Consider the following 13,909-nt stretch of genomic DNA (forward strand, 5'->3'; position numbering starts at 1 on the left):
CCATTTTTTATTAAAAAAATTAAAAACTTTGTATAAGTTAAAACAAAAAGCTGAAAAGTTTAAAAATATATATTTTAATGTAAATAACTTAAAGTCTCAACTTTACAATGTTTAAGCTTAAAAATCTCCCAAAAGTTGCTGATAAATTAAGAAACCGAGTAAAAGTGCTGCCATGCTTAAAATTTGATTATGATGCCACATTATTTTATTCAGAATAGTGGCAACATAAAAACATTGCTGATAAAAAAAATCAAACAGCTGGTTGTTTTTTTCGCAATTGGTACGGTTGTTTTATAATCATTCGCAATTTTTATTAAATTTTTAAATTTTCAGCTTTCAGCCACCAGGAATATGTCAATTATCGCTACCAATTTTTTAAAAACAGCTCGTTTTAGTGTGCGCAGCCTAGCTGTCCCCAGCATAACAAAATATTATTCTGTACAAGCTGCTACTGGTAACGAGGTCGTTGTCCAACGTTTAGAGGGTAGTCAAACCGGCATCACAGTTTTGGGTCTTAATCGTCCAGAAGCCAAAAATGCCTTCAGCCGTGGTTTGGTGGAAACCTTTTCGGACATATTGTCTAATCTGAAACGTGATAATGAATCTCGTGTGGTTATTTTAAGAAGTCTTACTCCTGGTATTTTCTGTGCCGGTGCCGATTTGAAAGAACGCAAGAGCATGAAGCAAGAAGATGTTAGTGCTTTCGTCAGCAGTTTGCGTCAACTTTTGGTGACAATTGAACAATTACCCATGCCAGTTATAGCGGCTCTGGATGGTGCTGCTTTAGGCGGTGGCCTAGAAATGGCTTTGGCTTGTGATATGCGTACAGCAGCAGACACAACAAAAATGGGTTTGGTAGAGACCAAATTGGCAATTATACCTGGCGCTGGTGGTACCCAACGTTTGCCTAGGATTTTATCACCTTCCTTGGCGAAGGAATTGATATTTACTGCCCGCGTTTTCAACGGCAAAGATGCCAAAGAAATGGGTATTGTTAACCATGTAGTGCCACAAAATGAAACTAAAGATGCTGCTTACCAAAAGGCAGTAGCTTTGGCTGAAGAAATATTACCAAACGGTCCAATCGGTGTTCGTATGGCTAAATTAGCTATTGATAAGGGTATACAAGTTGATCTTAATAGTGGCTATTCCATTGAAGAGGTATGCTATGCTCAGGTTATACCTACAAAAGATAGACTGGAAGGTTTGCAAGCATTTGCCGAAAAGCGTAAGCCTGTCTATAAGGGAGAATAAAATTATCGAGAATTTTGAACTGTAATTTGTTTATATCGGAAATGTGCATTTATTAATTTTTTAAGTCCTATTATACATTTTGTAATTTTGAATACCTATAGTCGTTATTTGTGGTAGAGAGAAAAATTATAAATATGAACTTTTATAAATTGAAGAGAAATGAAAAGAAAAACGTGAAATTGGGTGTAAAGTTGCTGGTTATGTAAAGGTTTGAATTGTTATCATGTTAAAGTTTGAAGAGAAATGAAAAGAAAAACATTAAAAATTTTGTTTAAAGTGGGGGTTTGGAACTGTAATCAAGTCAGAGTAATTTAAAAATTAACTTCGAAATCCGATTATAGAAAATGCCGAACAATGGATTCCCTAATAGGTATAAAGTACCGTAATTAAATTTTCTGACTATGGCAATCCAACATTTTTGAAGTGTTGCCAAACGTAATTTAAATCAAAAGGAAAATAATGTATTAACCCGATAAAACCTCTCTTTTGAAATAGGCCTTATATGATATTATGTTTAATATCTCTAAGATATTTAAGCTGGTTAAAGTTATTTCCGAATTTGAATCTTATGTTTCCAATCCTATATACCGACTACAGGAAAATCTGTAGTAAATAATATATTACACGTTTTACAATATTCCCAATACATACTACTTATGCACCGAAATTACTACAATGGCAACACTGACGAACAGCTGTCTTGCGGTACCTTTGAAATTGATGCGTACAACAAAAACAATTTTATTTTTTTGGTGTAACAATAAAAACCATTGCAATTATAGGAAATTTATAATGTCCAATGATTCAGGGTCAAAGACGAATGGAGGACTTAGCAAAAGATTTCAATGGCAACCGACAGATATAATAGATCCACCACATAAAGTCGGCAAGGGTCATGTCTGCTTAGTACTTAATCGGGAGATACGAATACCTCAACATGTGGTAACAGAGTTATGGCAAAATGGTAAGAAATGCATCAATTATATTGAATAAATATTAGTCATAACAATTAATACATATTTCTTTCTAACAAAAAAAAAAAAAAATTAGCCACTACTCGCTATTGCATTGATGGAGGCGCCAATCGTTGGCGACAGTTTCTTAAGTTGCACAAGACCACCACGGAGTGCATATTAAAGCCCCCAGATATAATATCGGGAGACTTTGATTCTATAACTGAAGAAACAAGACAATATTTTAATAGCAAAGACACTCAATACATTCATACACCCGATCAAAGTGCAACCGATTTTACGAAGGCCATTAAAACCGTTAGACCTATTTTACAGGAGCAACAAATACAAGACATTATAGTTTATCATGACACTTCTGGGCGTTTTGATCAGATAATGGCAAACATTAATACCATATATAAGTTCGAACAAGATTTTTTCAATATTTATTTATTAAGCGGCAATTCATTGACATGGCTTCTAAAGCCAGGCAAACATTCCATAACAATACCCTCGGAATTAGTGCAAGCACAGAGATGGTGCGCTTTAATACCAGTGGGTCAAGAGGCTACAAATGTTACGACCAAAGGTTTAAAATGGAACTTAAGTATGTCTTCTTTACACTATATTTGTATTTTATTAATTAACTTTTCATTATAGCTAATAGTTGTTTAAAATTTGGCGGCATGGTTAGTACTTCAAATACTTATGCCTTATGTTCGGTGGAAGTAGAAACCAATACACCTTTGATATGGTCCATGGGTATATTTAATTTTAGTGATGATTAACATCTAAAAAAAAGGCGTATTATACTTATACATACATGATTTCTAGCTTCAATTTGTTTTTTAACTGTGGTTATGCATTTTATTAGTTGAATTTTATTTTATATTATGTATTTTTCTTTTTTTTTTTAATTTTTATTATACACTGTATATTTTTTGCTTTTGCTGTAAATTGTAAATATGTACGTACAAATGAAATCCATTACACAATATACAAAAAAATCATGTTGCACATAAAATGTGTTTTTTAAATTGTTTTTATAGGAATGACTGTAATAGGGATTTGTATTAAACTTTTGCTTAAGGCCAAAGAAAGTAGTATTTTTTACAGCTACAAACGTTTTTTTTAATAATCCTCATGAGAGAAAGAATTACACGTTCTTTATGCAACTCAATTATAGAAAAATATATATATAATTTTTTAAACTTTTTTTAATTTTATTAAGTTAATTACATATTAAATTTAATAATTTCATTAAAGATTTCATAATCAAACTACTTACAAGAGGAGTTAAAAAATAAAAAAATACTCAAAATTAATTAAGTCGAAAATATGAGTCAATATTTGATGTTAAGTTGCAGTTTTGTGCTGAATTTTGCAAGTAATTTTTATTAGTTTCCAGCGATTTTTTTTATTTAATTAACTGATGAGAAATGATAAAATAATTTAGATTTTCTTTCAAGTCAAAATTCATGTGTTTTAAAATTTTTACTTAAAAACGATTTTTTATTTCGTAAATATTTATATGTATTTTTTTAATTGTTTAAAAATGATCTAAACGCAGTCTCAAAAGCACATAAAACTGAAACTTGTTTGTTAAAAAAATATATATATTAAAAATTTGGAATGATATTTTATAAATAGCGAAAATGTAAAAAAAATATGTTAACAATTCACTTTTATCACATGAAAATTGTTAAATAAACCAAGTCAAAGATCAATCAAAATATAGAATCGAAATTTTAGAATTTAGCTAACGAGACCTTGCTAAATTTTCTTAAAAAATTTTAGTATTGAATTTTCATGATAAGCGAATTGCATTTAAAAAACGCGCGCAGTGTGTATGTTTGTATATAGAACACATAAAATATATATAAAAATTTGTAGAATAGAAAAAAAAAATGAGAAAGTAAACATTATTAAAACTAAATAATAACTAATTAAAACTAACCTGAAGACAAAGAGTGTCATAAAAAAGCAAAATATTTCTGTTTTATTCATTACGTATAACACCAGCACCCACACCGCCACTATGAGCACACATGGAGGGTACAAAAGTCCAAGTATCTGTTTCCGGATCATAAACCTCAACGGTAGAAAGATTTGTCTCACCATCATAACCACCAATGGCCCATAGTTTACCCATATTGGCCGCCAAAGCCACACGACTACGTTTACAATTCATGGGCGTTACCAAGGACCAGGAATCTTTAATGGGATCATATACCTCTACTGAGCGTAAAAATGAATTGCCATCGTAACCACCACAAGCATAAAGTTTGCCATTTAAGGCTGCCACACCCAGACGACAACGACGATTTAACATGGGTTTCATTTTATGCCAAACATCATTAATGGGATCATAACGTTCCACAGAATCGAAAATGGAGAGACCATCATGGCCACCCAAGGCATAAACAAAACTATCTAAGGCGGCCACTCCACCAGCCGAACGATATTTCATCATGGGCGCTACCTAATAAATTCATATAAATAAAATTATTATTAAAAACTTTCAAAAGTTTTCTAATTCAACTTACAGTTTTCCATATATCCGTATTGGGACAATAACATTCAACAGTATTGAGGGAGGTTACCCCATCATAACCACCACAAACATAAATGCAATCATTTAAGGCTGCTACACCCACAGCACTAATTATAGATCAAATAACAAATATTTGTCTAAAACTTAAGCCTAACAAATTATAATTACCTTCTTTTACAGTTCATAGCACTACCCTGGGACCATACATTCTTTTTGGGATCATATACCTCCACGGTAGATAAACGTTCGGAACCATTAAAACCACCAAATGCATATAATTTACCATCCATAACAGCTACTCCAACGCGTGATCTTTGTTGAAGAGATTTTAGTTTATTTAAATGTCCCTTATTATTCGTAAATAATTTACCTCATCATGGACATTTGTTCGCCCATACGCCATTTCTGTGTTAATGGGTCATAGATCTCAACAGTACTAACTGATTCTCCATTACTGGCCAAACCACCAACAGCATATATTTGTCCCGAAATGAATTCACCTCTTTGTCGAGTTCTTTGTGAAATGAAAACAGTTTTAAGTTTATTAATATTATAACTATAAATATTTGAAATTCCTTTTATAATAAATACAACTCACCTAAAACTTTGCAGAAGACCCCTTCGTTCCGGCATCAAATGGAAATCTTTAGCTTCGTCCAATAAATCACGACACTGATGCGATGATCGTATCATTTCTTCGCGTGCGACACGATCGGCTAGAAATTGTGGCGATAACAATGGCAAACGGACTTGTGCCAGAACTTGTGGAAACAAAGACGAACGTTTATCTTCCGAGTATTTTACCCATTTCATACAGGCTTCAAAAACAATCTCTTCCGATTTGACATTAAGAAAATCACTCTTTATGAGTTCAATTAACTCCTCAAAGTCGAGACCCAAAAACTCTTCCGACTGAGAGACTTTAGTGAAATTTGAATCAATATATTTGTCAGCGGCCCGTATTAAATGCGTACAACTCATGGAATCGGCGAAATGTTTAATGCCCAATACATTGTGGGGATGAAAGCGTGATATTAGAAAATCGGCACAGGCATTACGTACCTTAAGCAATTGTAGAAATGAGGCACCCATCATAAGACTTTGGACATTTTGATTATCAATGCGTACTTGACCGCTATACGCAAAGTTGATCAAACTTTCCAAAGCTGTGGGTTCGATTTCTTTCATGGTAATCTCCTTGATGCGACTCTCGGCCATATTGTTGGTGAACATGGCATAGAAATAGGGTATGGTGGCAGCCAAAACAATACGATGGGCGGAGAATGTTTGATCTTCCACCTAACATTGTAAATGTTATTTAAATTTAAAAACATATAGAAGCTCTTCATCTCTTTTCTTATTACCTTTAAGGTCACATCACATAATTTTCCCATACGTCGTATTTCTTTCATTAAAGGAAAACTTTCGCTGAACAAATCTTCATGTTTGTATATGACAAACTTTTGATCATCCTCAACGGTTTCTCCCAAATCCATTTTGCAAAGAATATGGTTTAAACAGCAGATTATAGGGGTTTAGTTAGATTTAATCTAGTATATTGTTAAATTTGTCTAAATCACTTTCTAAAGGAAAAGAAAACTGAAAAAATATTGACTAATTTTTTTTGTGTACTTGTTTTGTTTTTAATGACAAAGTACAAAGTTGGCAAAAGAACGGCGTTTTATTTCATTCCAAAGTTAATATTTTACGGAGGATGTTTTGTTTAAACAAGAAGAAAAATGTAAACAATAAACAATTATAAGTAACAGCTTGATTACAATTGGAACCACAACCGCTGTCGACAATGAGTTTTCATACATTTTGGAGACGATATTGTGGTTGAGATAGATTCGATTCTACTTTTATTGCGCTCTCTGGCGATGCTCTCATTTTTCTCTTACTTTCATGTTGTAGCGTTGCTATATGTTCATAATATTTTAATAAAAATCTTGCAAAACTGCAAAAACAGGGTTGTTATAATGCGCATTTTTCGCTATGCGTTATTGCTAACAGAAGATATTAAATGAAAATAATAAAAATTAAAATGCGAAAACATATTGTTTTGTTTCTGTTTCTTTTATTCTGAATAATTTTTAACGATTCCTATTTATTTCCTAAAAAATAATTATAATTTTAAACCAAAACATCATTTTGCTTTGATTTTTTCTAATAAACGTCGAAAAATGTGGTCTGTCGACAGTCGCTTAATTTTAATTCGTCGTTCGCTCTTTTTTGTGGTTTGTCGACAGCGGTTCCAATTGTAATTAATATGTAAACGGCGTGTAGTTTCAGCCGTTCGGAACAGAAGTCAGCTTAATATGCAGCAAGCGGGAATTTCATCAGTTGTACTTCCTATCTTTTTGGATGAAATTTTCCGGAGATTTTCGAATTGCACACGAGACCAAGGAGCTATAGGTAGATATACATAGAAGTAAATTGAGTTTGCAAAATTATTTAATTATGTATATGAAATTAATAGAAAATCTACTTTTGGATTTACACAAGGTATTGGGTAAACATCTAGTGCCGGCTGCTTTACATTTACTAGACAATCGTAACATTATTATTTACACCGCCAAAGAACCCAAAACATTAGAATTAGCAGAGATTTCTGAAGGTGGTCCCTCTTTTCGTACAGTGCGCTTATTCCGACATTTGAATTATTGTTCATGTGAATATTTTCAAGAAAAGGTTTTAAACAAGCAGATTCCTTACACCGGACCCTATACCTGTCAACACGTTTTGGCGTTACGTTTGGCATTTGCTTTACAGCATAAATGTTTGCAATTTAAAGAGGTTCCCAACCACAAACTGGATTTGTTATTAAACTATTTTCTACCCGACCACACAGCAGCAGATTAATTGGGTTAACACTTATTCGACAGGAGACAAGCAAAGTTTCATGCAACATTCTAAATACTTGTTTGAGAGGGGTATTCTGCACAATTGGAAGATGTTGACACAGTCTCAATACTCAAATTTTAAATTTGTGGGCTCTTTAAATCAAATCAAAACATTTACAGCTGGTATTAAAGCTTTAAGCTTTGGCGAAAATGGTTCTTTTATGATAAGCGAGGACGGTTTTAAGTGTGCCGTGGAACAAGGTAAATGCATACAGGCTTCTCTGTTCATAATGCCGCGTTGTTTTTCGGAATTCTATGTGGACGGCATAGTAAAGTTTAGCATCAATATGAATATTTTGGCAGAATGTTTGAGTATATTTGCGGGCATCGATTGTAGCATGAAAATGTACTACAAAGGTCCGGAGGCCCCTTTGGTTTTGGTCTTAGAGCCAAATGATGAAACGGACATAAGCACTGAATGTTCCATTAAAACTACACATTATGAGGAACCCATGGATTTCAATTTGAATGATGAGAGTACCAGTCTAAATCGTTTATTCATAAGAGGTCCTGATTTGGCTAGTATTTTCCAGGAATTTGATAAATCAGCTGAAGAATTGGAAATAACAATTTCACCACGTAGACCACATTTTAAGATTGACACTTTGGGTGTTATGCAGTCGGAATCAAGTGTAGAAGTGGCGAAAACCAGTGATATGATACTTTTATTCAATTGCCGCGAAACAACAAAGGCACGTTATAAAACTACCCTAATACGTATGACCCAAAAGGCGTTGGGTGTAGCAACAAAGGTGGCATTAAAGACAGATTTGAGTGGTCTTTTGGAAATGCATTTTATGATGGTAGATCCCACAGAGGCTGAAGTATATATAATATTTTTCATAACACCTTTAGCAGATGTTGATCTTTAAAGAAAATTTAAATTACAAATGTTAAAAAATGTAATTGTTTAATAATAATTTATTCAAAATACGTAATAGGACGTCTTTTATTTAGTAGAGAAGGTTCTTGTCAGAACATACATATGTTTAAATCTAATTGGTAATTTAATTACGTTTATTTGGCATTTTGTCTGTAGTTCCCCGATTTTCTTCATTTCTTCGATAACTGCATAACTAAAGCCAATTCTAAGACTATGGTTCCGTACGAGAACTATCGGTATAACAAATTTCATGTAAATTGGATAATTTTGTTACTAAAAAGTAACGAAACAATTTACAAACTAAGTCATATTTATAGAAATATAGGATAAATTTTCATCTATTTTACATCTTAATTTTTATCAGTATACCTACATTTTTTTAAAAAATTATATAAAAAAAATTAAAATTTTTAAACGTTTCCGGTTTTTTAAGATTTTTCTAGCCTGTGCTATCAAGCTCTTGTGAATTACTTATATAACCGTTTCTAAACAGCATGATTACAATTGAAGCCACAACCACTGTCGACAATGAGTTGTATTGTGTTCTATTTTTATTGCTATCTCTGGCTAACCTCTCAATTTTCTCTTATTATCATGTTATAAAATTACAAAAATAATTCCATTTTTAAACAAAAACATAACTTTGCGTTGATTTTTTGTTATAAATGTCAAAAAATGTGGTTTGTCGACAGTCGCTTAATTGTAATTCGTAGCCCTCCAATTTTATGTGGTTTGACGACATCGGTTCCAATTGTAATCAAACTGTTAGAAGAAGAATTCTCTTTTATTCTCTTTCTGTCACATTTTCTGTTTTGATTCCTCTGAAAAAAAGTGCGGAATTGTGTTTTTTTTTTGTGTGTGTCGATGAAGAAAAAGCGTGTTTTAAACTAAAATTGGTATTAGATTTATAAATAAACAAATAGAAATGCAGATGTAAGTTAATAAATCTATACAAAAATGTCGCTAATTAATAAATTAACTAAACTGTTACAACATTAGGCGTCAACATTTTAAAAATCCTGAGGAACCCTCCGATTCGGATGATATAGACGAATTGGCAGATGCAGAGCTAGAAGAAGATGAAGAAATTATAATAGGCAATGTGCGCCTAGTAGAACCATGGAGTGATGAGGACATTGAAGACGAACCGGAAGGCGTCGATGCAGAATATGATATTGGCAGTGAAGATACCGATGGTGATGATAGTTCGGAATTTGACGAAATGGCCACAGATTCTGATGAATCCATGAATGAAGAAGAGAAAGAAACACAAGCAAAAACGAACAATGCACAGGCCTCCTCCAGCAAGGACAAATCCCAAAAGGGTGATGAAGGTGACGGTGGTGGTGGCGGTGATGATGAAGGCGCCAGATCGATTTTGGAATTGGATGAAAATGAGGAAGATGATGAGACCGTTAAAGCTATTATAGCTGCCATTAAAAAACCTAAAACCTCACCACCAGAAATTAAAATAGAAGATTTTGTTACCGATATCTGTTTTCATCCTGAACGTGATATTATTGCCTTGGCTACCATCACCGGTGATGTGTCTTTATATGAGTATTCCAATGAAGGCAATAAACTTTTAAGAACTATTGAGGTGCATGCCAAGGCCTGTCGAGATGTGGAATTTACTCAAGATGGTCGCAACATATTGACATGTTCTAAAGACAAGTCAATAATGGTCACTGACATGGAAACCGAAAAACTAAAAAAATTCTATGAAAGTGCCCATGAAGAAGCCATCAATAAATTGCATGTTTTAGATGAGAACATCTTTGCCACTGGCGATGATAGTGGTACCGTTAAACTCTGGGACTTGAGAACAAAAAATGAAATATTCTCCTTAAAAGAAGTCGAAGACTATATCACCCAAATACTCACAAATGATGCAGGCAAATTACTGCTAGTAACAAGTGGTGATGGCTATTTGACCACCATTAATATTGCAGCCAGAAAACTGTATGTACAATCGGAACCTTACGAAGAGGAGTTGACCTGCATGGGCATCTATCGCGGTGACTCCAAACTGGTAGTGGGTTCCTCTAAGGGTAATCTGTATACCTATAATTGGGGTCAGTTTGGCTATCATTGTGACAAATTTCCCGGTGTCAAGTCTCCCATGTCCGAAATGATACCCATTACGGATCGCATAGCCTGTGTGGCTGGTGAAGAGGGTATCATACGTGCCGTTCACATAGCACCGTTTCGTAATCTGGGTGTTGTGGGCCAACACAGTATGCCCATCGAATCTTTGGATATCAATCATTCGGGAGAGTTAATAGCCTCATCATCACACAACAATGATGTACGTTTCTGGAATGTTAAATACTTTGAGGAATTTGGCGATATCAAATACAATGAGAAACATAATAGTTACAAAGAGAAACGTCACAACCTACCATCTTCGAAAGTTTCTAATGCCTCAGATTTCTTTTCTGATTTAGCAAAGGGTAGCGGTGATGAAGAGTAAATTTAGTTTTTTTTTTTTTTGTATTCTTTTGTAAACTTATTTATAAAGTAAAAATAAATAAAAGAAAAACGTTAAGAAATTGTTGATAAATATTTTTCTGGCAGTTTTTTTCTTTTGTATGGATACCAACAAATAAATGTTTAGTTGTTAGCATTGATAAATAAAGGATTTTATTAAATAAAAGTTATGAAAATTAAAAAAAAAAAAATTAAATTCACTCTATATTTTTAAAACACTTTTACCAAAATGGTTTTACAAAAGTTTTTAGAACTGAACTAGAATTTAATTAGAACTGGACTAGAATTGAACTGTAGCTAAATAGGACTGAATTAAATAAGATCTGAACTACAGCTGTACTAGAATTGGACTAGAACTGAACTCCACCGAGATAAAATTGGAAGATAACTGAACTAGAAGTGAATCAGAACTGAACTAAAATTGAAGACTAGAGAACTAGAACAGATCTAGATATGAACTAGAACTGAAATAGAGCTAATACTACTGTACTAGAACAGTACAGAACTAAATCAGGACAAGAACAGCACTGAAACTGAACTAGAACTGATCTAGGACTGAACTAGAACTGAACTGGAACTGAACAGAACTGGAACTGAAGTAGAACTGAACAGAACTGGAACTGAAGTAGAACTGAACAGAACTGGAACTGAAGTAGAACTGAACAGAACTGGAACTGAACTAGAAATGAAATAGTGCTGAACTGATCTAGAATTGAACTGTAACAGAACTAAAAACTATAACTGAACTGAACAGAACTAAACTAAAACTGAACTAGAACCGGTCTAGAACTGGTCTAAAACTGCTTTAGAACTAAACTGAACTAAAACTCAACTAGACCTGAAATAGAACTAAAGTAGAACTGAACTAATATTGAACTAAAACTGAACTACTCAGAACTAGACAGAACCGAACTGGAACTGAAATGGAATAGAACTGGAAGTGATCTGGAACTGAAATAGAACTAAACTAAAATAAAACAGTAATAGGACTGAACTAGAACTAATCTAAAACAGAAATAGAACTTATATGAAACTGATCTAGAATTAAACTGAACTAGAACTGATCTAGAAACGAACTAGAACTGAACTAGAACTAAACTAGAACTGAACTAGAACTGAAATAGAACTGAACTAGAACTGAACTAGAATTGAACTAGAACTGAACTAGAACTGAACTAGAACTGAACTAGAACTGAACTAGAACTGAACTAGAACTGAACTAGAACTGAACTAGAACTCAACTAGAACTGAACTAGAACTGAACTAGAACTAGAACTGAACTAGAACTGAACTAGAACTGAACTAAAACTGAACTAGAACTGAACTAAAACTGAACTAGAACTGAGCTAGATCTGAACTAGAACTGAACTAGAACTGAACTAGAACTGAACTAGAACTAGAACTGAACTAGAACTGAACTAGAACTTGACTAGAACTGAACTAGAACTGAACTAAAAGTGAACTAAAAGTGAACTAGAACTGAACTAGAACTAAACTAGAACTGAACTAGAACTGAACTAGAACTGAATTTGAACTAGAACTGAACTAGAACTGAACTAGAACTAGAACTGAACTAGAACTGAACTAGAACTGAACTGAACTAGAACTGAACTAGAACTGAACTAGAACTGAACTAGAACTGAACTAGAACTGAACTAGAACTGAACTAGAACTGAACTAGAACTGAACTAGAACTGAACTAGAACTGAACTAAAGTGAACTAAACTAGAACTGAACTAGAACTGAACTTGAACTGAACTAGAACTGAACTAGAACTAAACTTGAACTGAACTAGAACTGAACTAGAACTGAACTAGACCTGAACTAGAACTGAACTAGAACTGAACTAGAACTAGAACTGAACTAGAACTGAACTAGAACTGGAACTGAACTAGAACTGAACTAGAACTGAACTAGAACTGAACTAGAACTGAACTAGAACTGAACTAGAACTGAACTAGAACTGAACTAGAACTGAACTAGAACTGAACTGGAACTGAACTAGAACTGAACTAGAACTGAACTAGAATTGAACTAGATCTGAACTGAATAAAAAATCGTTTTAAATTTATTTTTAACTATAAATTTTATTCAAATTTTTATTATATTTTTTTTATATTTTATTTAAAATTTTTTTCTTGCAGCAAACAAGTACCGTTACATCTTCAATATTAAACTCACAGTCATAAACATGTTAATTATTATGTATATCATTTATCAACCATAAACTTTTGGATAAAATAAATAATTTTATTAATATATTTCATAATAATATAAAATGACTGTTTTGTAAATAATTAAAGAAATGATAAAGTTTCATTTAGAGTGGGATTTAAATATTGCAAATTTTAAAAATTAATAATAAAGATAATAATACAGTTTAAAATTAAATAATAATAATAAAAAATAAATACATAACAGTAAATAATTTTATATATTGTTTAAATAAATAATTTGTATTTATATATATATATATAATATTAAATATACGATATGTGGTAGAGGTTGATATAAACAAAATATGTTTTTTTTTTTTATTAATTTGTGCCATTTAAAGAAAAATAAGCAAAATCTTAAAAAAAAGATAAATTATTATAAAAAAAATACTTTTAACTCACTCTCTTTTGTAAGGTATAATTTTTTTCTCAGAGAAAAAACTTTAAAGAGTATAAATTGCACGATATAATGAAAGAGGACAATATTTATAAAATTACATATTTAAATAATAACAATAAACAAAAGGCAAAATTATTGCAAATTTATTTGTTGCTTAATTTTTTAACTTCGTTTGAATGGAATGACAAAAAAATTAGGTTGTTTTACTATTGAAAACGAAATAAATTTTATAAATTATTTTTCAATTCTTTTCAAA

General features: G+C 32.4%; 5 protein-coding genes across 8 annotated transcripts; 4 read left to right on the forward strand and 1 right to left on the reverse strand.

The window, feature by feature from the left end:
* The first annotated feature begins 161 nt into the window (after positions 1-161).
* On the forward strand, positions 162-1,348 carry LOC119604220 (methylglutaconyl-CoA hydratase, mitochondrial). The gene is made up of 2 exons (XM_037956704.1): positions 162-280; positions 334-1,348. Exon 2 carries the CDS (start codon positions 352-354, stop codon positions 1,252-1,254), a length of 903 nt encoding a protein of 300 aa, XP_037812632.1. The 5' UTR covers positions 162-280; positions 334-351; the 3' UTR covers positions 1,255-1,348.
* Positions 1,349-1,942: 594 nt separating this feature from the next.
* LOC119604214 (thiamin pyrophosphokinase 1) lies at positions 1,943-3,231 on the forward strand. Its single transcript, XM_037956695.1, has 3 exons — positions 1,943-2,218; positions 2,305-2,814; positions 2,868-3,231. The coding sequence occupies exons 1-3, from the start codon at positions 1,975-1,977 to the stop codon at positions 2,993-2,995; spliced, it is 882 nt and encodes a 293-aa protein (XP_037812623.1). The 5' UTR covers positions 1,943-1,974; the 3' UTR covers positions 2,996-3,231.
* Positions 3,232-3,690: 459 nt separating this feature from the next.
* Positions 3,691-6,414, reverse strand: LOC119604208 (kelch-like protein 18). 3 transcript variants are annotated; one of them, XM_037956690.1, is made up of 7 exons: positions 6,126-6,414; positions 5,360-6,060; positions 5,132-5,275; positions 4,930-5,073; positions 4,754-4,868; positions 4,165-4,689; positions 3,691-3,980 (listed from the first exon to the last, which is right to left on the reverse strand). In XM_037956690.1, the coding sequence occupies exons 1-6, from the start codon at positions 6,255-6,257 to the stop codon at positions 4,207-4,209; spliced, it is 1,719 nt and encodes a 572-aa protein (XP_037812618.1). In that variant the 5' UTR covers positions 6,258-6,414; the 3' UTR covers positions 3,691-3,980; positions 4,165-4,206. The 3 variants fall into 3 exon arrangements, with proteins under 3 accessions (XP_037812618.1, XP_037812619.1, XP_037812617.1); XM_037956691.1 differs by having other exon boundaries at positions 3,691-3,989; XM_037956689.1 differs by having other exon boundaries at positions 3,691-4,689.
* Positions 6,415-7,041: 627 nt separating this feature from the next.
* Positions 7,042-8,602, forward strand: LOC119604215 (cell cycle checkpoint protein RAD1). 2 transcript variants are annotated; one of them, XM_037956697.1, is made up of 2 exons: positions 7,042-7,176; positions 7,267-8,602. In XM_037956697.1, exon 2 carries the CDS (start codon positions 7,664-7,666, stop codon positions 8,534-8,536), a length of 873 nt encoding a protein of 290 aa, XP_037812625.1. In that variant the 5' UTR covers positions 7,042-7,176; positions 7,267-7,663; the 3' UTR covers positions 8,537-8,602. The 2 variants fall into 2 exon arrangements, with proteins under 2 accessions (XP_037812625.1, XP_037812624.1); XM_037956696.1 differs by having other exon boundaries at positions 7,058-7,192.
* A 730-nt stretch (positions 8,603-9,332) lies between these two features.
* LOC119604209 (WD repeat-containing protein 55 homolog) lies at positions 9,333-11,112 on the forward strand. Its single transcript, XM_037956692.1, has 2 exons — positions 9,333-9,480; positions 9,547-11,112. The coding sequence occupies exons 1-2, from the start codon at positions 9,473-9,475 to the stop codon at positions 11,018-11,020; spliced, it is 1,482 nt and encodes a 493-aa protein (XP_037812620.1). The 5' UTR covers positions 9,333-9,472; the 3' UTR covers positions 11,021-11,112.
* The last annotated feature ends 2,797 nt before the right edge of the window (positions 11,113-13,909 follow it).

This window comes from Lucilia sericata, unplaced genomic scaffold (genome assembly GCF_015586225.1).
Source record: "Lucilia sericata isolate MDLA Ls3-8-SP2 unplaced genomic scaffold, ASM1558622v1 Contig000371F_arrow, whole genome shotgun sequence".
Classification (NCBI taxonomy): domain Eukaryota; kingdom Metazoa; phylum Arthropoda; class Insecta; order Diptera; family Calliphoridae; genus Lucilia; species Lucilia sericata.